Source organism: Pipistrellus kuhlii, unplaced genomic scaffold (assembly GCF_014108245.1).
Source record: "Pipistrellus kuhlii isolate mPipKuh1 unplaced genomic scaffold, mPipKuh1.p scaffold_m20_p_9, whole genome shotgun sequence".
NCBI classification, from domain to species: Eukaryota; Metazoa; Chordata; class Mammalia; order Chiroptera; family Vespertilionidae; genus Pipistrellus; species Pipistrellus kuhlii.
The window spans coordinates 31,334,894-31,358,476 of record NW_023425595.1 but is presented as its reverse complement, the minus strand read 5'-3'; the positions used below and the strand labels follow the sequence as shown (position 1 = coordinate 31,358,476).

Below are 23,583 nucleotides of genomic sequence, written 5' to 3'. Positions count from 1 at the left end.
ATGTGCAATAGAGTAGTGAAGACCTGGAGGGGTGAGTAGGGGCTGAGAGGAGGGGGTTAAAGTGGAGGGGAATGGGAGATATCTGTAATAGTATCAATAATAAAAATATATTAAAAATAAATACTGCTTTTGGTTTCAAGAGGGCCTACTGACTTAATCTTAGATAGGTTCATAAAAATTATCTTTAATAAAAAAACATAACACATTGCCGACATGCAACAAAATCATAAAGTATAAAACATCATTTACATATTCTGGACGTTGTGGGAAGATTTGAGTTAGCATTATTAACCAATTAAATGTGATATTATTATGTAATACCTATTTGACTTATAATTGTATACATATTTTCTGGAAGAGATAATGCCAGGGTTGAGCAAAAAATTGGTGGGTCTAGAATAATGACTGAAATTGAATTGGTTTTAAATGTATATTTATTGAATGAGTCAATAACCTCCCTTCCAACTTGATTGTGTAATGATTAATAAAATACTCAAAGCAGGTATTTGACATACTAATCCCCACACTGTGTGCACTACTTTCTTAAAGTTTTTCCTAGTGCTGAAAATTTTCATTTGTTCTCATATGAAGCCCAGCAATAATTTTACTTGATAAAGTTTTACTGGATTCTTTAGTTCACAGCAAAATAGATTTTACTAATGCTAAGAACATCCTGTAAGGCCAGAACACCTATCATTCTATTAAATATATGGCAGAAAATTAGAACTGTTATAAATCTGTAAAGAAGAGGTATAAATTAAGTAATCACAAGAGTGTCTGTTTCAGTTTTATTATAGGCACTCTTTATCTAATCAACACTAAAACATAAAAACAAATCTACTATAACAGTTTTCTTCGCTCTATTTTAAGAAAAAATACTTTCTCAGAAATCTAAGCCTTCAGCAGTGCTATAGGTCTTCTGTAATTCTATAATCCATCAACAAAGCAAAATCTCTTTCCATTCCCATTTATCCCCACTTTTCCCTCTTCCATTTTCTTCCAAACCCTCCACCTTTCCCTCTAGATAGCACCATAATGTTGTCTGTCTCTCTCTCTCTCTCTCTCTCTCTCTCTCTCTCTCTCTCTCTCTCTCTCTCTCTCTCTCTATATATATATATATATATATATATATATATATATATATATATTTTTTTTTTTTTTAAGCCCAGTGCATGAAATTTGTGCACAGGGGGTTCCCTCAGCCCAGCCAACATCCTCTCCAATCTGGAGAGGATGAAACATACAATCTTTCATCCTCTGACATCCCTCTTGCAATCCAGGACTGCTGGCTCCTAACCACTCACCTGCCTGCCTTCCTGATCGTCCCTAACCTCTCTGCCTACCTGCCCGATCACCCCTAATTGTTCTCTGCCCGCCTGATCACCCCTAACTGCATCTGCCTCAGCCCCCACCACTGTGGCTTTGTCCAGAAGGATGTTCGGGAGATGTCCAGTCTAATTAGCATATTACCCTTCTATTAGTATGTGTGTGTGTGTGTGTGTGTGTATATATATATATTTTTTTTCCCCACTCACCTCCCTAATGCCCCTCCTCAGCTGTCAGTCTGTTCTACATATCTATGCTTCTGTTTCTATTTTGTTAGATTCCACATATAAGTGAGATCATATATTAGTCTTTCTCTGAATGGCTATTTCCATTTAGCTTAATACTCTCCAGGCTAATCCATGCAGTCATAAAAAGTAAGATTTCTGTCTTTTTAATGGCTGAGTAGAATTTCATTGTGTAATTGTACCAAAGCTATTTTATCCACTCATCTACTGATGATCATTTAAACTGTTTCCAGATCTTGGCTATTATAAATAATGCTGCAATGAACATAGTGGTGCATATATTTTTTCAAATTAGTGTTTAGGGTTTCTTCAGATATATTACTAGAAGTAAAATCTTTGGGTCTAAAGGCAGTTCCATTTTTGATTTTTTGAGGAGGCTCCTTACTGTCTTCCACAGTGCCTACCTGAAGAAGCAAGGACAAACTCAAATAAACAATCTAATCCTACACCTAAAAGAATTAGTAAGAACAACAAAAAACATAGCCCAGAGTAAGTAGAAGAAGAAAATAATAAAGATTAGCCTGGACCGGTTTGGCTTAGTGAATAGAGTGTCTGCCTGCGGACTGACAGGTTCCGGGTTCGATTCTGGTCAAGGGCATGTACTTGGTTGCGGGCACATCCCCAGTAGCTGATTGATGATTCTCTCTCATCGATGTTTCTAACTCTCTATCCCTCTCTTTTCCTCTCTATGAAAAATCAATAAAATATATTAAAAAAAAGAGTGGAAATAAATGACATAGAGACAAAAAAAAAAAAAAAAAAAAAAAAAAAAAAAAAGATAGAAAAGAGCGATGAAACCAAGAGCTGGTTCTTTAAAAAGAAAAACAAGATTGACAAACCTTTAAACAGACTCACCAAGAAAAAAAAGAGAGAAGACCAAAATAAACAAAATCAGAAATGAAAGAAGTAACAAATGACATCACAGAAATACAAAGGATTGTAAGAAAATAATATGAACAACTATATGCCAAGAAATTGGACAACCTGGGTGAAATGAATAAAACTCTAGAAACATACAGTCTTTCATAACTCTCAAACACTAGTTTAATTCTGTTTAGAAGTGGAGGTGGGCTACAGATATGACTTGGTTAATAGGATGGCTTCTAGAAGAGGTATCTGTAGAAGAGGAGGTACTTGGCAATGGCCAGGGGAACAATGACACCTGATAGGAAAAGTACAAAATCAAGCCAAAATTTGAGGGGTGGCTCTTCTTGCACACTCCTGATCCATCTCTGACAGTCAGGGAGCCTCCTTGGCTTAGAATCTGTAGCCTAAGGCAGGGTGAAGAGGAATGGTTATAGTTACCTGATCCAGGCAGGCAGTTTTTGCAGAACTCATTACTGTCAGCCTCCAGGGCCAGGAGGGCTCTGATGTATAGGTTTGTTTGGGCCCCTGAGCAGGGTTTGAACCTGTGTTAGGAAGATATGTCTGAGCTGTTGTAGAGGAACACGATCATAAGGGTTTGGTAACTCTTTGCTCCAACTCACTCAGGAATGAAAATAGCTCTCTGTTGCCTCGTGACTTTACTGAGCTGCCTATAAAGCTCACACCCTTGGGGACCAGTTTAGTTCCTGTTGTGTGATGGGAATGAAGAGAAGTTGGTGGTGTTTCCCAATGATGTGAACAGGTAAACAGAATGCATATACGGAAAGGTTTGGGAGGAGAGGGGTTAAAGAACGAGGAATGCTAGAAGGAGGGAAGGGTGTAATTGATTAAATGATAGAAGATATAAGTAAGACGGGATGAAAAAAAAAAAGGGATGTAATGGAGCCTGGATGAAATTGAGATAGGGTTATGGAAGACATAAGGGAAATAAAGGAAGAAAGAGGAAAAGAAATAGGACCCAGAACTCTCTGTCTGAGGTCAATATTATTCAGCAGTCAACATTATTGAAGGTTTCTATTATTCCATATCCTACTTCAGTAGCTTTTATTGAGAGGAAAAACAACAGGTATGCTCAAACTTTCAAGGGACTCACACTTCAGACAGATAAAGGAGATGATGCTTGCATATAAAAATTACTAATCTCAGCCATGCCTCATTACTGAGAGTCACATAAAAGATACAAACATGAAATGGTGCTCTGTAAGTGTGTGTACAGACGTGTGATATATGTCTATAAACATTGTCTATTTCAGATCAGGGCTTGTCTGGGCAGTAAGATGAGGATGAGCCTAGAAAGCTTGAAAGCTGTAATTGGGAAAGGGTAGAGGGGAAAAAAAATGAGCCCAGATTCTGACAAGAAAAATTAAAGATACAAGGGAATGATGTTATAGGTACCGTAATTAAATTGGGGGTTTGAATACAGAGAAATAATTTTATGATTTGAAGTTTATAAAAGAGTCACCGATTGGAAAAAGGCTCCGTATGACATTCTCATTTTTGCTCCCTTTTCAGAGTGAATCCTCAACCCACCATGGTAATTTTCAATAACACCACATTATTTCCTTCCAACTTCCTCCTCACTGCATTCCCCGGGCTGGAAGTGGCTCACATCTGGATCTCTATCCCAGTTTGCTGCCTGTATACCATTGCCCTCTTGGGAAACAGCATGATCCTGTTTGTCATCATTGCTGAGCAGAGTCTCCACAAGCCCATGTACTATTTCCTCTCCATGCTGTCGGTTGTTGATCTAGGTCTGACCATTTCAACCCTCCCCACTGTGCTTGGGGTTCTCTGGTTTCATTCCAGGGAGATCAGCTTTAAAGCTTGCCTCATTCAAATGCTCTTTGTACACGCCTTCTCTTTCCTGGAGTCCTCGGTGCTGACAGCCATGGCCTTTGACCGCTTCATGGCCATCTGTAACCCACTGAAGTATGCCACTGTCCTCACACATATGATGAGTATGGTGATTGGACTGGCCATCTGCCTACGACAAGTAATTTTTCTCTTTTCCATGGTTCTAGTCTTGAGGAGTATTTCTTTCCATGGAGGGCAGGAGCTTTCCCACCCGTTTTGCTACCACCCAGATGTGATCAAATACTCATATTCCAACCCCTGGATCAGCAGCTTTATGGGCATGTTTCTTCAGCTCTACCTGTGTGGCACTGATTTACTGTTTATTCTTTTCTCTTACGCCCTAATTCTCCGTACTGTCATGAACATTGTGGCCCCTAAAAAGAAACAGAAAGCTCTCAGCACTTGCGTCTGTCACCTCTGTGCTGTCACTGTTTTTTACGTGCCAATGATCAGCCTGTCCGTTACACACCGCATTCTCAACTCCACCCCGAAGGTGGTCTGTGGCATTTTGGCCAACGTATACTTGCTCTTACCACCGGTCCTGAATCCTGTAATTTATAGCTTGAAGACCAAGACCATCCGCCAGGCTGTGGTCCAGCTGCTCCAATCTAAAGGTTCATGGGGACCCTTTATGAGGAGTCTTAGAGGTGGGTAGAATTGAAGGGGAGAAGTTGCCGGTACATAAATCATATTTAAAGGAAGGGGTTTAGGTTCATCTCATCCTCAGGCATTCTGGTTACTGAGGAAGTTTCAATTAAATTCTTGGAACAGAAAGAAGAAAATAATTTTCTCCCTAGGTTGTCAAAAAGTTTTTTAAAACCACTGCGATTCAAAACAAAATTATTTATGTATTTGTTACTCAAATATTTAAAAACAATTACATGGATTCCTGAGCACATTAAAAGAACGATTAGATGGTTTTATTTCAGCTGAACAATTTACTTATGCTTAAAAATGGTAATTCTTAAACAGAAAACAATACGTGACAATTTTATTTTTTGCATTCAGTTGAACAAAATCATTTATTTCTGTAGTCAAATTTCCTAGGGGCAACACAGATTTTTATCTTGAGCTAGTAAATGAAAAAGTTACAGATGCGTGCAAAGGCATGTACATAGAAATTTGTTACTTAAAACTGTAGAACATTGTTGCACACTTTTCAGTCCCTAGAGTCGCCTCTAGAGAGCTCTGTTTCTTTACAAATACATTCCAGGAACCTCTTATCTTTTCTTTAATCCCCTTTCTCCTCAGTAAAAGTGAAATTTTCAGTTTCAATTGCTCTTTATTATACCTCCAATGAATTTAATTTATAAGATCATACATTGCCTTATTATTTTTCCTCATTGCCTACATATTCTAAAACAGTTCCGATTCAGATTCCATAGTCCCTTTACCCCAGGACTGTATCTTTTATCTCTTCACCCTGTTTCTTGGGTTGAGCTGTTAGGCATCTCAAACTTTTACTACTCTGTTACTGTAGAATTTCATAGTGACTGATATTTTTTAATGGGAAATCTTCAAATGACCTTTATTTGTTTTTGTGAAGAAGTAACTTCTGGATAGGGATGATAGAATGTTGGGTGAACTTTTCTTGCATACATTGAGTTATGAAGCTATAATAATTATTCTGATAATTGTTTCCTTGTGATAATTCATTTCCAAGCCCAAGGAACCAAGCAGATATTATGATCTAAGACACTTGTCTCTCTCCCTATATCAACTTCTTATTCCTGGCCGACCACTCCCAAACTCTCGTTTGTTTGGTTCAAGCTTTTTGTTCAACTCAAATACTGAAAACTTTTTGACTTTACTCTGCCCAAACCCCCTTTCTCTAATCATTAACAACAACATCACATATTATTTCTAGTTAAAATTGTTTGTGTGATTTCCCTTTAGCCAACATATTCAGGTACTTTTGATATCTCTCTGGTGTTGTGTCCCATACACAAAAGCATGTGGCAGAAGCCAGTATTTTACGTGGAGACTAAGTAGTGTGGAATCATACAGAAAGTAGTGCAATTGGGAACAAAATTCAGTTTTTCAGAATTCAAGGCCAGCATTGCCACCGGAATGCCTCTTGGCATCATGCACTTTGTGGGAAGTCTTTGTATTCCACTATACCACAATTTTGTATTTCAAATTTCAGTTCTTCATTCTCATATTACTTCTGAATAAATGTCTATTTCATTCCATCCCCCTCAACAGGATAAAACATGACTGCTATGCCAAAGTTCAAGAGTCACAAGATGCATCTGATTTCTAGATACCTTGTTCCAGAGCACAGATTAAGGACAGAAAATGTTTTCTTAGTCACATTGTCCCTTAGTAAGCCCAGAATAAAACAAACTAAAGAAAAGAGACTTCAGAGAATTTGTGAATTTTGATGAGAATTTTGAATATGTGATTTAGCTAAGAATTAGAGGCATGGGGTTAGGGAGAAGAGAACTGTCATAGAAGTGAGCATGTTAGAAGTGCTAGATTAGGTGACATGGTATTCTCTGAGGACTTTAGGGGGTGATATAAAATGCCAAATATTTCTCAGTATTCGTGATTATAAGCCCAAGTCTTGCTGTGCTTAGAGAGGGAAAAGGACTTGTACTGAAGCAAAGAATGGCCAGTGGGGATGAACTAGGACTGTGGCAGCTGGCGAGCCACATGTGGTTCTTTGCTCCTTGAGTTTTTAGTAAAGACCAGTTTAGGAGTGCCCTAATTAAGTTAATGACAATGTACCTACCTATATAGTTTAAGTTGAAAAAATTTGGCTCTCAAAAGAAATTTCAGCCGGGGCCGGTTTGGCTCAATGGATAGAGCGTCGGCTTGGGGACTGGAGGGTCCTGGGTTCGATTCCGGTCAAGGGGCATGTACCTTGGTTGCGGGCATATCCCCAGTGGGGGATGTGCAGGAGGCAGCTGATCGATGACCCTCTCTCATCGATGTTTCTGTCTCTCTATCTCTCTCCCTTCCTCTCTGTACAAAATCAATAAAATATATTTAAAGAAAAAAAAAGAAATTTCAATAGTTGTGCTGTTGATATTTGGCTCTGTTGACTAATGAGTTTGCTGACCACTGAACTAGGAAACAGGAGAGAAGAGAACATCACACAATGGAGACTGATCCTGAAATCAATCTGTGTGAATAGAAATCCCACACCACACCCTGACCTAACCAGCCAAACTTGTCCTCATCAGTTTTTAGGAATATCAATGGCTCCTTAATTGCTTTTTTGGAAGACCTTTGTAAAAGTTTTGTTTGTTTGTTTGTTTTAAGATTCACAGCTATTTACAATTTATACATTTAAAAATACATGGAAAAACACTTAAATTTCTTTTCTTAAGTTTGTTACTAAAACTCATTGGTAGCAAAAGCTAACATAAACTGATGTGAATATAGTTATGGTAATTATTGATTCAGTATTGAGTTAATATTCACACATTTCACTTCAGAAATAGCTGTGTTTGAATATCCAGTAAAGTCTCAAGGGTTGTAGTGTCTTTTTAAAGTATGAAAAATGATAAGGAAAAAAATTGTAGAAATGTGCAATCATTCTTCCAGTTTTGTAATAATCAATGTTTAAAGTAATCTGCAGTATGTATGTTAATCTTTCATTGTTTTAAATAATATTTTTTCACATCAGTCTCAAGATGCAACTCACTTGCTCAAAACAAAAACATTTTCTATAGCAATTGTAAATAGAACATGAATTTGTCCTTTATTGTTGTTTATGGGAATATATTTAATATGTTTAGAAGTTGTTCTAATTGCTAATGTCACATATATACATACATAACTATCCACATATATTCAGGTTGGGGCAAAAGTAGGTTTACATTTGTTTGTATGGAAAATAATACAATAATTACTAATAATATAAGAATAAACTGTGCTTTGTGTACTCATAGCTGTAAACATACTTTTGCCTTAACCTGTATTGTATTTCATTAAATTTTTGTGAATATATTGAGAAACTGAGAAAAGTATTAAAATGTTTTAAAAATTACTCATAATCCTATTGAGAGATTACATAAATATGATCTAATTTTTTTATTAAGCCAATACATATGTACATACATATACATTTATAAATTAGGATAATAGTGATGCTTAAGTGTATATCTTACTTACTTAAAACTTATTTTTGTATTTAATTATTAATTTATTTTAGTTTATTTTTGTGTGGATAAAAGATCAGACACAAACATGGCTTTTAAAATAGTTTGTAATTTTTTCTACCAGTATTATTTGAATAATCAATTTTCAACATTGTTTGATATTCCTTAAATATTATTTCATATTACACATGGAATATTGTAGTGTGTTTGATCTATTTCTTTGTTTTTCAAATTGATTTGTTGAGCAAACTACCACAATTTTATAGTGTTTAATAAATGTCACCATCATATGAAATTTATTGTAGTTTTTATTTTTTAAAATTTTATATTCTCCAGTTTACTCTTGTAAATTTAGTTTTAGAATTATTTTAGTAAGTTCTCAATAAAATGTTACTGGAAGCTTGATTGAAAAATGCATTAAACCTATATTATAATTGAGGAAAACAAACTTTAGTCTCTTTCTTCTTTTGATTCAGAAATAACATCTATTTCCATCTTTAGACATGGGATGTTTCTGGCTTATAAAGATTTGAATTTCCTAGTTAAAGACAAATACAGACGAAAGATTAGTATTCCTCCATATTTATTTCAACCTGTTTGCTTTTTTTGTCTCTCTTTTTTTTTTTGTGTGTGTGTGTGTGTGTGTGTGTGTGTGTTTGTGTGCATAGATAGGACATGAATTGTTTTTCAGGGCAGCTCTTTTGACTTAAAGTCTATTAATTACTGCCTACTGATCTTGGCAATAGGTTTCTATCATTCCAAATGTTCTGCATGCTTGTAATTTTATCATCATATTCTGAATTGTCAAAGGCTTTTTACTGTTTATATATTTTTTCCTAAACAAGTTGGGAAATGTGTCATTGATATACACTGAGCAAGTACTGGAGACATGCCAACACACTTGATGTGTACAGTTCTTTTGAAGAAACGGAGTGCAAGTAAGAAAGACAGACATGTGAACTAGACTTAGAGCACAATTTGAAATAACCTGGGAGGAGGTGCAAAAGATTCTCTCTCCCCTCCTGGATTAGACTATGGTTCTAGACAGGGTCAGTTATTGAACAAGAAAAACTCAGTTGAACTTACCTGGAGACACAAAATGTATAAGAATATTTATTAATCCGAGAACTTCTTCAAAGTAATTTTTAAATGGAAATAATATTATTTGTGAGTTCACCTTAGACAGTAAAACATTGAAATTTATTACCAATGGTTTTCTCCCAATACACAATACAAAATTTTTAAGGGTTGATTGACTTATTCTAAAGTTTATGTTTTATATCTTTGTCTGCTCTGAAGTACTTACAAATAACATATGAACAAGAAACAGATAAACTTTATAGAAAATCATTTGAGATAGCCATTCATCTTCAGTTTGCTATTTATCTTTTTACAATAGAACCATATATGCATGAAAACAGTTTCAAAGTATCATATTTTCCACTAGTATAAAATGATTTATAGCTTGCTTAGTGTAATTGAAAATATCACAATTCAAAATAACAAGTACCTGAATAAGCACGAGAGTCATTATTTAGAACATATGTTTTAGAGTAATCAATAACATCAGTGCTTTAACATCTGTACTGTTACTTTCTTATTTCCCTCCAGTAGTGAAGTAGTTCCTCTGTGCCCCTTTTAGTCACTATACCTTTTTGGAACTCTGTTGTATACAGAAAGAAGATGGTTTGTTTTAAAGAGAGAGTTTATTCGTCATAATTCAAATGGATTATTTGTCAATAATCACTGGTGGTTCCCATTTGATTATTAAGGAAAGAGCAAAGAGAGAATCTTAAACCAACTCATATGTGATAACAAACTTCTCTCACTTAAATGGGAGATCAAGAATTTGCATTAAATTGACTGCAAACCCCTCAACAAATACAACATATCTGAAGGCTCCCTGAAAGAAAATCAATAACTGGACTGGAGTAACATCCTTTAACTTCTAGCTCCTTTAATATTCATTCTCTATAAAGGTGTACAATCTTTACTTCCAAGTATGTTTATCCTTATGCTGCAAACATTGTATCTAAGATTCCATACCAGTGTACTAATTCATGATTTTAATGATACTGCAGATATATCTGTCCCTGCCCCGATCAATCCCAAGTTCACAGATCTCAGTGCCCAGTCCGTGTATTGTGCTGATTGCAAGAATGATTAAGAATCAGAAGAATAAATCATCCATAATACTTTTTTTTAGAAAGGTATTATTTTAGTCTCTGATCCTGGCTGACCCTGCCTCATTTACCCCCTTACCTTTATTTTATACCAAATTTCCTTAGAATCTTCTCTCGAATTTGCCGTGTCTTGACACAGTATACAATGGGGTTCATCAGAGGAGGCACTAGCAAGAAAATGTCAGCAGCGAGGATTGTGGCACTTTGGGACTTGTGTTTGCCAAAGCGGTGCATAAAGGCCAGAGCAGTGATGGGCACGTAGAAGATGAGCACAGCACAGATGTGGGAGACGCAGGTGTTGAGGGCTTTGAGCCGTTCCTTATGGGATCCAATTCCCATCACGGTCTTCAGGATGAATACATATGACACAGCAATGAACACACTGTCTAACATCATGCAGAGGGCAACAAAGAAACCATAGAAAAAGTCAATTGTGTTGTCAGAGCAGGCCAGGTTCATGACATCCTGATGGAGGCAATAGGAGTGAGAAAGCAGGTGTTTCTTACAATATGTCAAGCTTTTGAGAGCGAAAGGAAATGGGAGCACTAAGAGCAGGCTTTTTAGGAAAAACACCAGGCACAGCTTGGCAACTCTAGCATTGGTGAGGATAGAGCTGTATCTCAGAGGGCTGCGTATGGCCAGAAAGCGGTCAAAAGACATAACCAGGAGCACGGAGGACTCCATATCCATGAATCCATGGATAAGGAATTCTTGAGCAAAGCAGGCATTTGGGGAAATTCCGGTAGCATTGAAAGCAAAGGTCCTTAGCATAGTGGGGAGGGATGAGAGGGACAGGCCCAGGTCAGAGATAGCCAACATGGAGAGGAAATAGTACATGGGTGCATGGAGGGAGGGTTCTGTCCTGATCACAAAGAGGATGCCACAGTTGCCGAGCATGGCCACCAGGGACATGATGCAGATGGGAATAGAGATCCATACATGAGCATGCTCCAGTCCTGGGATTCCAATCAGAAAGAAGGTGGGGATCTCAGTGTTAGAGGAATTGATAATATGCATGATACATCAGTTGGAAAATATTTTCAGATCTGAAAGGACACTTTCATCATGAATCTATTATGCTCATCTCACCTCCTTTCAGCATTTTTGTCTGAGACATAAACAAAAAAAATACAATTTTGAGACATTTCTCATATTAAAGAATAAAGAATGAGATATTTCTTCTAAACAGACGATAATAGAGACAGATAATGTTTATTGACAAATACAACCACAAATATTAGTGTCTTGATCAACCACACTTCTCCACAAGGTCCTCAGGAAAAAAAAATACCCACGTAAAAATAATAAAAATAAAATCTCCCTTTATTATTGGGCTTTGCCCCTTCATATCCCCAATCCAATGGAGAAGTTTTACAAGGGAATTCTTTTGGTTTGGTTCTGAGTGATTCCCTGGTTTTTTTCTGAACCTCATTCTCTATGCCACTGTCAAAGTTATTTTCAATGCCTCCCTTTCTCTCCCCAGCCTGTTTGCAAAACTTTTCTATATAATATATGGATTAAATATACTTTTATTTAAAAGTTTAATTATCAACATAAAAGCAGTAAAAATATACATGGGAAAGTTTTTATTATGCATCTAGTCTCTCATTTCTTTGATATTTTCTTTGATATTTATATTAAAATCTATATGTATTTTTAAAATTTATATTACATGTGTTCCTCCCCATTCCCCCATCTATCCCCTGATAGGACTAATAGGATACAACCTCTCTAGTGTGCTACAAGCACATTTCTACATGTTGTTCCTTAAACACTTCAATAAGTTTTCCCTCTCAGGACAACTGTAATTGCTGTTTCCTTTGCTCTAACTGCTCTTTCTCAGAAGTCACATCCTAAGAGAGGACTTCCCTGACCAGCCTAGCTGCCTCAGTCATAAGCTATTCCATTGTTATTTATTTTATGTAGTTCTTATCTAATTTTTACCATAAGAAGGCAAATTCCATTGCAGAACTAACTTTGCTTTGTTCACCTCTGGTATGAGGACTTATAAGAACTTTAATATCAGATCTCCTGGCCCAAATTTGAATTTTTGCAGCTTAAGCTCTGAAATTATTTGCAAGGCATGACTGCTCTTTTGGGCTCCAGAATACCCACACAGCCAGCTGCCCCATTGTGCTGATTGTACTGTTTGATAAATTGCACTCTTTGCATTGTTGATAGATCATGCTTCTTGTGCCATTATTGTGTGGTCAAAGATAGCTTTGTTTTTCTACCGGCCTGGGCTGAAACTAGGACTTGATAATGTTTAATCATATATTTACCCATTGTTCTCACTTTACAACCCCACTTGCTCAATCCCTGAGTCAGCCAGGTATTGAAAGTTCAGTTGCCTTCACCAATCAAAAAACAAACGATGTAAGTATATGGCCTTGTCTCCTTTAGCAAACCATCTCTTTGATCATCACTGCCTTGCAACTTTTGTCTTTATGAGCCCTGCCCAAATCCCTCCATTCTGGAATATATTCTCAGTTCATACTGAAGGTTGCATTTCTGGGTTTATAAATTATTGCCTGAATAAACTCCCTTTAAAATTTAAAATTTTTGTTTATAAGCATATATATATATATATATATATATATATATACACACACACACACATATATAGTAAACTCTCAATAAATATATATTAAATAAAATAAACGAAGATCTTGATTAAGATACTATCAATGTATTTATGGATGTAACAAAATATTTTTCTATATTTTATTTTTATTTATTATTATTTTTAAATATACTTTTATTGATTTCAGGGAGGAAGGGAGAAGGAGAGAGAGATAGAAAAGAAACATCATTGACCCACTGCCTCCTGCTTGCCCCCTACTGGAGATTGATCTTCCAACCTGGACATGTGCCCAGACAGGGAGTCTAACTGTGGCCTCCTGAGTTATATGTCGATGCTCAACCACTGGACTATTTTTTGTACTAAGTAAATACTACTTAGTCTATTATAAGGTTAGCATTAGTTTAAAGTTTTTCTTTATAAAATATTAAAATAATTCAATACAAATATAACAAATACATAAAATTAAAAATCCATTTATCATTAACCTTTGCATATGTAATTAGTAAATACATAAATAAATAAATCACTTCAAAGATAGATAGGATACTTTATCTTATTCCCAGATGCTTAGTTTTGGAGAAGAGAGGAAGAAAATTAAAGTGGATTAAAATAGGAACTAGGGAAACCTGAATATTAACCTTTATTGCATTGTGCTGGATGTTTTATATTTGTTATTTTATTTAATCACTACATGGTTTTCCAAATTTGAAAATGAAGCACAGAGAGATTAACTAATTTATTAGAGAAAAAAACCCCCCACCCTACATATGAACAGACATAAGTTTTGAACTGATGTCATTTGACTTTAAGCTTTTTTAACTATACCATGCTTTCTATCTTGTGTTACTTAATATGTTTAAAAATGGAATAAATCACAAGGAGATTGCATTATAATGGAGGACATATAAATAATTAATGATTTAATAAATAATATAAATATGAAGGTAGCCTGAAGTCTTGAACTGTATTATACAACCAGCTCCAATGCTTTACCTCCAGAGCTATTTCAATTAACACTAAGTCACTTCAATTTCATTTCTGAAAAAAAATGTCATCAGAGGGGAGATAAATGGCCTGTAGAAATTCTTGGTAGCAAAATTCAGCAAGCAGCATGAGCTGTGAAACAGTAAAAGCAAAGGGGTATAATTAATAACTGTTTAGCCAGATCCATAGGTGAGGGAAATAAGAGATGGCTCTTAACAAGGTAAGGGACAAGGGAGGAGTAGATATTTTTAAAAGTAGGGAAAAAGAGAACATTGGCAGGGATTACTGTGTGCAGACATTGTGTTAGACAATTTTAGCAGTCAGATAGTTCCATTTTCAAAATGTTTGCTCTACTTTTTTATGTGACTTTGAAAACAGATATTTATCTGTGAGGCCTTATAACCTTACTGATCCACAGGAACTAGTAAAATAGCAAAATTGTTTTGAGGATAAGAGATATAGTTGGTAAATCCCTAATCAATCTGAAATGTAATAAACTTCTCACTAACAATAGTTATTGTTAAAAAGGACCCAATGTATTTCTCAAGAATGGTGTCTTATGTAGAAAAATTACTCAAATATTAAGTAAATTGATTGTCTTGAAAGAAAGCCTCAAATTTTTGTTAATTATAAGAATTAAAATTCAGGAATACTTTCTCCTATGAATGGTATCTTAAATCCTTTCTATACATACTTTTATTTAATTCTTAGAGAAAGTACAATATTATCTCTGCTGTATAAGTTAGGAAAGAAAGCAACAACTGGTAAGAGATAGAACTGAATTCAAACCTAGCTGTGTCTTACTCTCCCTCAGAATGCCACTCTACCATATGTAGCTCCTATGTTACTTTCTCTCTTATTGCATGTGACTCATTTGGCATAACTAAGTTGCTCCCTTGTTTCTAATTCAAAGTTCTAATAACTTGAGATCATAATGTCATATTCTTGTTCTCACTTCCCAGACCTCAGCCCCCTCCTGATTTTAGACTAGTGGCTAAGATGGTTATCCATGGTCTGATTTCTGACCTTGGAATATCTGACTTCCAATTCTTTGGTTAGGCAGATAAAATGCAGCCTTTCATCAGACTAGTTTACTTTATCTCACATAGAGTTCTGATTCTATCTAGCATTTTGTCTAACTGTGCATGAATAGATGGATACTTTTTAAGATGAACCATAGATGGGTGAAGTGAATAGTGACAGTGGGTGGCTAAAAGGAGACTTAGTGCATTTTCAGTGTTCCTAGTTTCTTCCCCAAATTTAAGTTAAACTCTCCTCTTCTCAGGCAAACATAGCTCAAAGAAAAAGTTCCCTCCTTTCGTTCGTGCAATTAAACATTAAAAAAAAAATTAAGTCCCTCCTATATGAAAAACTATAGAGCTTTCAGACAGTCAGTCTTATTCCGAGTCCTCTCTCTAAATCCTGGTCCTTAGAGTACTCACTTCAGGAGACAGCCACATTATAAGACAGTATTGTGTTAGGGTCCTGCTGAACTTACTTACCATTTCACCACCGAGGGAAACAGAAATGACTGTAGGCTGGAGGCTTCTCAGCCTCTGTGCCCAAGACCTTCATTTATAGGTCCCAGACTCGTGGGGCTGTCTTCTGAGCTTTGCACTCATGGGACACCAACTCCTCCAGCTCTGCGGCCCTCTCTAAAGGAATTATTTCCCTAAAGAATATCCCAGAAACTCCCAGCAGAGGGCCTGGGACAGGAGCATAGTGTGTGGAGTACTGAACATATCCAGGAGAACCTGACTTGCCCCAGAGATTAGGGAAAGCAGCTGAAGCTACCAGGAAATCATTTCATTCCAAATAAACTGACATTTTAGTTTAGGTTCACTATCTTTGTTTCTTTTTATTCCCTTATAATCAATGACAATTTCCTCCCTTTACTATTAAAATATAACTTACTTATAGTATGATGCAGAAATCTGAAGTGACCAGCTCAAATGATTTTTACTTACATATGTAACCAAGTAGCATTCAATGGAGGGAAGTGCTAAAATCTCCGAACCTGATTATGAAACTGTCTTTTTCTTTTTTAAATATATTTTATTGTTTTTTTACAGAGAGGAAGGGAGAGAGATAGAGAGCTAGAAACGTTGATGAGAGAGTAACATCAACCAGCTGCCTCTTGCACACCCCCTACCGGGGATGTTCTCCCAACCAAGGTACATGCCCTTGACCGGAATCGAACCCGGGACCTTTTAGTCCACAAATCGACGCTCTACCACTGAGCCAAACCGGTTTCGACTGACTTTTTCTTTTAAGTTCTGTTATTTTTTTCATGGTTTTTGAAACTTTCCTATTACATTTAAGGCATTAAGGTTGCTATGAGTTCCTTTATCTTTGCAAAATCTCTCCTTTTTTATTTGGTGACATGGCTTGCTTTAAATTTTATATGCTCTGATAATAATATGGCTACATTCACCGTATATGTTGGTATGTACAGCTTACGTTCTGCATACATGACATATCTTTTTACTTTTAACCTGTGACATTATAGTTCATGTGTAAATTTTATAATCAGCATGCCTTTTATTCAGTGTGATAAGTGCTGTATTATAATCGAAGTCTTTAATCAAGTATATTTAATATAATTATTAATACATTTGTATTATGTCCATCATTGTTTTGTTTCTTCATTGTCCCATCTGTTTTATTTTCTCTGTTATAGCTTTGCTAATTTATTTTGAATGAGCTTTGCTCATTTCTTTGCAATGTTGTGTATAAGCCAGAGCTTACCCATTGAGGTTCTGACTTAAAAAGAAGCAGATATTGGCAGTTGGAAGTCAGGCTGTCTTATAATAAACTGTTAAATTACAAGAAGACAGGATGGACAGCAAAAATATTCTCTAGAATGGCCCATTCTAATTTCAAGAAGTCATTTTGGTTCAGATACTCTCATATCTCATGGAGAATGTTTAATCTCATTTTTTCAGATGATAATTGATTGTCTTATCCAGACATGAAACCCAGCAAAGAGTAGGCTTATCCCTGCTCAATGTTTTGAATTTCTTTTCCTTTCCTATTCACAGAGCTGTGTATTGTATATTTAAGGCTGGCTATAACATTTTTAAGTTACACTTGAATTTTATCAAATATCTCATTGTTTATTATTAATATATGATCTATCTGCATTATTCAGACCAAACTTTCTCTTAAGTAAGGAATATATGAAATCAATATATATTTATTTTAGAGAGAGAGAGGAAGAGAGAGATAGAAACATCAATGATGAGAGAAAATCTTTAGTTGGCTGCCTCCTGCACATCCACACTGGGATGGAGCCTGCAACCAGGGCATATGGTCTGACTGGGAATTGAACCGTGACCTCCTGGTTCATAGGTTGATTTTCAACCACTGAGCCATGCCACTCAGCCACACATACACACACACTCACACACACACACACACACACACACACACACACACACACACACTCACACACATACACTAATATATTTACTTAAATTATCATCAAAATACCATATCACTTCATAACTATTCAGTAACTATTATTTAATTTATTGAACCACAGTATAGGGCTTGTATAATTATAAAGATATAATGAAACCCCAAAGATAGCATTTAGCTTCTAGAGAATACAATATATACTTAGTATAGAAGGCATGTAATTTTGGGATACCTGGTTGGAAATCCAGCACTGAATGGCAGGACATGTCTATTTCAATGCTTTTTTCAATGGCATTTTCCAAACATTCAAAGGAATAAATGGAATAATTATAAGCCATTCTGTAGTTTGTAAGATGCTTGCATAGATATTTGATACTTGTGTATTATGATTTCCATTTTGTGGCTAATTAAGCTGAGGTGAAATAAATAAAGTAGTCTGACCTCAAACTGAAATTAAAATGTTTTGCTCTTTTAACTGTATTACATAATCTCTATGAATGCTTCATGTCAAGCTTTTTCTATCAATGTGATTTCCACCTCTCACTTGAGTGGTTTTCCCATCACTTTGCATTACACTTCATTGCTAGCTCGCTGGGAATCCTGGATACCAAAGAGTTAACACATTCAGCCCAACACTTTCTCTGTAAACTCATTCAGAGATCCCAGGGAGCAGGCTGATTTCTATTTCTCCCAAGAGTTTACAACCCTGAGGGAAAGAGGAATAGGTACATCTATATAAAGTGGAAGTCAAAGTTGAGACATTGAGCATATTGACATATTGAGTATTCAGGTTTGGTAAGTGCTAGTAGCTGAAAAATCCCTTTGAAAACTTAAACCTATGGCTTTGTTAAACAGTTTACTTCTGAAGAAATGACTATGGGGAAGAAGAGAAAGTGGTGTGTGTGTGTGTGTGTGTGTGTGTGTGTGTGTGTGTGTGTGTGTAAGGGGATAGGATTGCGTGGCCTGAAGGTTAAAAAGGATTTTATTAACTCTGATTGGGCCGCGCCAGCACAGCCAAGGGTTTAGAGAGCCCGAAGGAGGGCCAGTGAAGGATGAAGAAGAAAGACAGACAAGAGAGTAGGCTGGGTCTAGGAGGATCTTCTGTGCCTGGCTGAGGCCACAGAACAGATCCAGACTGCAAAGCTGATGTCTTATTTACTAGCCTTCTTGGGATGCTCTCTCCTTTGTTACCCACTCCTTCCACTCTCCTAGATTTTCTCCCATATTGATGGTTTGGGCAAGATGCTCTGAACAATCTTGCTACTCCTCACAATTCTAACTGAAACTTAAATTTTGTGTTTTGTACATTTTCCTGGGTGATATGATCTACTTTCATGTATTCAGATACCAACTTATGTCAATATTTCTGACCTGACAACTCTATAAGATTATTTCTCCTGAAATTCGGAATCCATATCCAAAAGCTCACTTTGTGTAATGTTAAGTTTACCACTGAAAATGTTGGTGAGTAGAGTGAGCATAAATATTCCTTGGGTTCTATCACAGAAGAAAGGGAGAAGGCACTAAGTGATGATTCTACATGACTTACATTTTTTCCCTACTCACATGCATCCTTTGCATGTTTGCTGAGAAACTATGTTGATGACAGATATGTGAATATAAATAAAATCTTATTTATGCTTTGTAGTATTTGGCAGCCACTATATATGGCAGTAGTGGGGTTGTGTTGGGTAGAGATATAGAAACTACCATAATAAATATGCATGACAGAAATACTCCCTGGAAGAACTAAGGCAATATCCATCTGCCAAAGATGAAAATAAAATAAAATAAAATGAGAACTTTGTGAAAATGAGAACTTTTCTTATGACTCCTGGGAAAGAGGGGTTAGAATAAAGTTTGTTAAATAGGCATTCTGACAACTTATATACAGCTTATATACAGCTGGTACTATCTAAAATATAACTTCTCTGGGTTTGGCATTTGGTTTGCTGACATGATAAGAGATAAAAAGTCATGACAAACTCCATTTGCAGATGCAGTTCCATTTACAAGTTGAAAAAACCCCAAACAGTTCTGTGTATACAGTACCCCTAAAATAGGAAATATCAGTCAAGGTCTGCTTGTTATATATTATACTTTTCTTGGTTATTTTCTAAATAATTATACAATACAATTTTAAAGAACAAACAATCAAACTTTAATTTAGGGGATCCCCAATATCGTCATTGCCCATGTATTTTCCATTTTACAGTGATGATTTTTCCTTTGTACAATTTGAATTTTAAAAAAGTTCTGGAGCGAGGTTAACATCTCATGTGAACTCTTGCTTTCTGTGGCTTCTCCTTTTATTTTTGCACCTTAGTCTTTTATATTTGCATTTTAAATTATAAATATGTTAATTTATATTTATTTATGGATGTATTCATCAGTTTTACTAAGTATAGATGGGGTTTATGATGGTTAACTTCGATGTGTGTGCGTCTCCAGTAATTTATACTGATTATTTAAAATTGATATAACATGAACTCAAAAAATTGAAAATGTTGTAAGCTTGGATATTTACATTGGATAATATATGTTAACTCCTTAAAAAAGACCCTAACAATAAAATCAGGGTTTAATTTAATATGTAGGTGGTTTTAAACATTTTATTGATACATTACAGAGAGAAATTGAGTTATTTGAATTTTTTTCACTTAGAATTTTTTTCCTTCTAATTTCCTCAGAGATAAAATACAAGATAATTTGCTCAAGAGAGCTAAGATTCACAAGCCCATGATATTATTGTATGGCTTCAACACTTTCCCTTGAGATAATAAAATGAAGTGTGGTTCATAGGTGCTTGAGCTAGGCACTATTTATTTCATGAAGGAGTACAAACATGAAGACAATAAGGATATATAACTTTCCAAAGGTGTATCTGTGCTCTTTTTCTTCCACTTCTTTTGGGAAAAGATTGTATAATCAATATTAATATTTTTATGTTTGTGCTTTATTGAACCTAGATTGGTGTTTATGCTCACATAAAAATATAGATAATAAATACCTACCTCATAATTGTAAAACTTAGTCTATACATGTACTTTTTAGCATTTAATACTTATTTACCATAATTTAGGTGTTTTCAAGGATCTTTGATTATTCTCTTAGACTATTATTTTAAACTTTTTTCCAAGAAGTTAGGGATTTTGTCATGAAACCAAGAGAGAAATACTGAAGATCATATGGAAAAAGAGAGGGAAAGATTCTAAGTGCCTGTCACTGACTTAATCAAAGCAGTTCTGTTTGAAACAATTTTTATATTTAGATAAAAATATTGGAAAACTACCACCTTAGGATAAATTGTTGTAAGTAAAATCCCCGTGTTGGAGACATAAACATGTTTATGGACTTTTAAGAAATATTGAAAATTGCATTTTATTAATAGAATGAAAAAATATGTGAACTACTTATTCATACCACACTGAGTCTTATCTAAAAGTGTGACTGTTTTTATGTGATTTCAGGTCTGGATAAAGATCTCATATTTCCACTCATGTCTATTTCCAATAACTCTGAAGTCCAGCTTTTTCTTTTGATTGGAATCCCAGGCCTGGAACATGTCCACATCTGGATCTCCATCCCCATTTGCCTTATGTACGTGGTTGCCATCGTGGGCAATAGCACCATTCTCTTTATCATAAAGACAGAGCCCTCACTTCATGAGCCCATGTATTATTTTCTTGCCATGTTGGCCATCTCTGACCTGGGTCTGTCATTTTCCTCCCTTCCTACCATGCTGAGAATTTTCTTGTTTAATGCCATGGAAATTTCACACAATGCCTGCTTTGCTCAAGAATTTTTCATCCATGGATTTACTGTCATGGAATCTTCAGTGCTTCTGTTCATGTCTTTGGATCATTTTCTGGCCATCCACAATCCCCTGAGATATGTTTCTCTCCTCACTAACATCAGAGCTGCTAAAATGGGACTGATTTTAGCCATCAGAAGCCTTCTCTTAGTTCTTCCCTTGCCCTTCACTCTAAGGAGGCTAAAATATTGTCAGAAGAATCTCCTTTCTCACTCTTACTGTCTGCATCAGGATACTATGAAGCTGGCCTGCTCCGACAACAAGGTCAATGTGATCTATGGCTTCTTTGTTGCTCTCTGTACTATGCTGGACTTGGCATTAATTGTTCTGTCTTACATGTTGATCTTAAAGACTGTGCTCAACATTGCATCTTTGGCAGAGAGACTCAAGGCCCTCAATACCTGTGTCTCCCACATTTGTGCTGTGCTCATTTTCTATGTACCCATCATCACCCTGGCTGCCATGCACCGCTTTGCCCAACACAAAAGCCCCCTCATTGTAATCCTTATTGCAGATATATTCTTGTTGCTGCCACCCCTAATGAACCCCATAGTTTATTGTGTAAAGACTCAACAAATCCGGGAAAAGGTCTTGGGGAAGTTGTTGACCACATGTAGGAGATACAAACTTTAATATTGAGGTAATAAATTACCAAGCAGTAAGCATTTATGGGCACCTACCATGCGTTCAGTGCCCCAGTTGCCATTATCTCATGGGGGAGTATGAAAAGCTGTGCTGTACAGGATTTAAAATAAAGTCAAGAATACAATATTACACAAGAAAGATGAAATGATCATGTGACATATGAAATGATTCACAGAGGTTTAATGAGTATTTTAAGAGTAGTTGAAAGAAAACACTATGTAATGGAGCAGGTGGGTTTGAGTCAGCCCTTAAAGAAGAAATATAATTTGGAAAGATTGATATTATTTTTCAAATAGCATCCAGCAAATTTATAGGTACACAATGCACAGTCACGCCATAATATGGAGGAGAAGAAGACTAGCAGGAAACAGCAGCTATGAAGGATGTTGGTCTGACTAGAATAGAGAGTATAATTTGGCAAATAATCAGAAAAACAAATTTTTGTATAGTATGAATAAAGCAGATTTTGGAGTACCTAGAAAAGCCTTGAAATGTATAAATTTATGAGGTCCCAAACAGACAATTTCATTACTACAAACGACACCTAACATGATAAATCAAATTTTAAGAATGGCATGTCTGTAAGCACGAGTAACATGGACTGATTTGAGAGAGATGAAGAAGAGAGATCAACAAAGACCATTAAAGTGGTGATTCTGAGAATGGGCAGAGAGAGAGAAGAAAATTATTTAGGGTTTCTGTTGTTGTTTTGTTGTTATAAGACAAACATAATTTATGCGTAATTCACAAATTCCACTAAGCAACTATGTACAGACATATGTGACTGATTTTTCAAAGACAGACATCTGTATATAGAGTTTTAAATAGGAGGCTGGCATGGTGCTTATTTTTCATGACTACAAAAGCAGTCTTGTCCTCATTTGCAAGACAATAATGCTTGGGTATAGGCATGAAAGTAAATACCTATTTTAAACAGGATTTGATCATCAAACTGTGAAGATCATCCATTGATAAGATTCTCTTTCCCTCATTTATGGTATACACACTGCAGCTGTTTGAATTCAGATTTAAATCTTCCCCAGGATTAGCCTATCATCTTGTTCATTAAGATGAACTGTTAAAAAGATATTTTTAAAGGCAAATGTAACCACACTTGAAACATTTCAATAGCTGCCCAAAAAGTTATGAGATAATGTCAAGGCTCTCTATATGCACAAAGCCTTTCCATCATTCAATACCTGCTTTTCTCACTACCTTATCTGTAAATACTTGGCCTTGTACTTCAACACTATCAAACAAGTACATCACCTATAGCTTTTCTTATGGTGTGTTTTATGTCAGGATGCTATTCTAGTTTTCTATTGTTGCATAATAAATTATTATAAACAATGGTTTAAAGCAACTCACACTTATTATAATACAATTCTGTAAATTAGACATCTGATGTGATTCTTACTGGGCTAAAATTAGGCTGTTGGCAAGCCTGCATTCTTTTCTGGAGGCACTAGAGGAGAATCAAGTGCCTTTTCCAGTTCCTACGGTTACCTGCATTTCTTGACTCTTGGCTCACATG

General features: G+C 35.8%; 3 protein-coding genes across 4 annotated transcripts; 2 read left to right on the top strand and 1 right to left on the bottom strand.

Annotated features, from left to right (window-relative positions):
* The first annotated feature begins 3,969 nt into the window (after positions 1-3,969).
* Positions 3,970-4,965, top strand: LOC118713244 (olfactory receptor 51T1). Its single transcript, XM_036427653.1, has one exon. It carries the CDS (start codon positions 3,988-3,990, stop codon positions 4,963-4,965), a length of 978 nt encoding a protein of 325 aa, XP_036283546.1. The 5' UTR covers positions 3,970-3,987.
* Positions 4,966-10,683: 5,718 nt separating this feature from the next.
* Positions 10,684-11,619, bottom strand: LOC118713524 (olfactory receptor 51A7-like). The gene has a single exon (XM_036428154.1). It carries the CDS (start codon positions 11,617-11,619, stop codon positions 10,684-10,686), a length of 936 nt encoding a protein of 311 aa, XP_036284047.1.
* A 3,459-nt stretch (positions 11,620-15,078) lies between these two features.
* LOC118713272 (olfactory receptor 51A7) lies at positions 15,079-22,093 on the top strand. 2 transcript variants are annotated; one of them, XM_036427688.1, is made up of 2 exons: positions 15,079-15,088; positions 21,088-22,037. In XM_036427688.1, exon 2 carries the CDS (start codon positions 21,090-21,092, stop codon positions 22,035-22,037), a length of 948 nt encoding a protein of 315 aa, XP_036283581.1. In that variant the 5' UTR covers positions 15,079-15,088; positions 21,088-21,089. The 2 variants fall into 2 exon arrangements, with proteins under 2 accessions (XP_036283581.1, XP_036283580.1); XM_036427687.1 differs by lacking the exon at positions 15,079-15,088 and having other exon boundaries at positions 21,061-22,093.
* The last annotated feature ends 1,490 nt before the right edge of the window (positions 22,094-23,583 follow it).

Bases quoted from the DNA above. Each gene is read 5' to 3' on its own strand.
- LOC118713244 (XM_036427653.1), top strand. From the start codon at position 3,988: ATGGTAATTTTCAATAACACCACATTATTTCCTTCCAACTTCCTCCTC.
- LOC118713272 (XM_036427687.1), top strand. From the start codon at position 21,090: ATGTCTATTTCCAATAACTCTGAAGTCCAGCTTTTTCTTTTGATTGGA.
- LOC118713524 (XM_036428154.1), bottom strand. From the start codon at position 11,619: ATGCATATTATCAATTCCTCTAACACTGAGATCCCCACCTTCTTTCTG.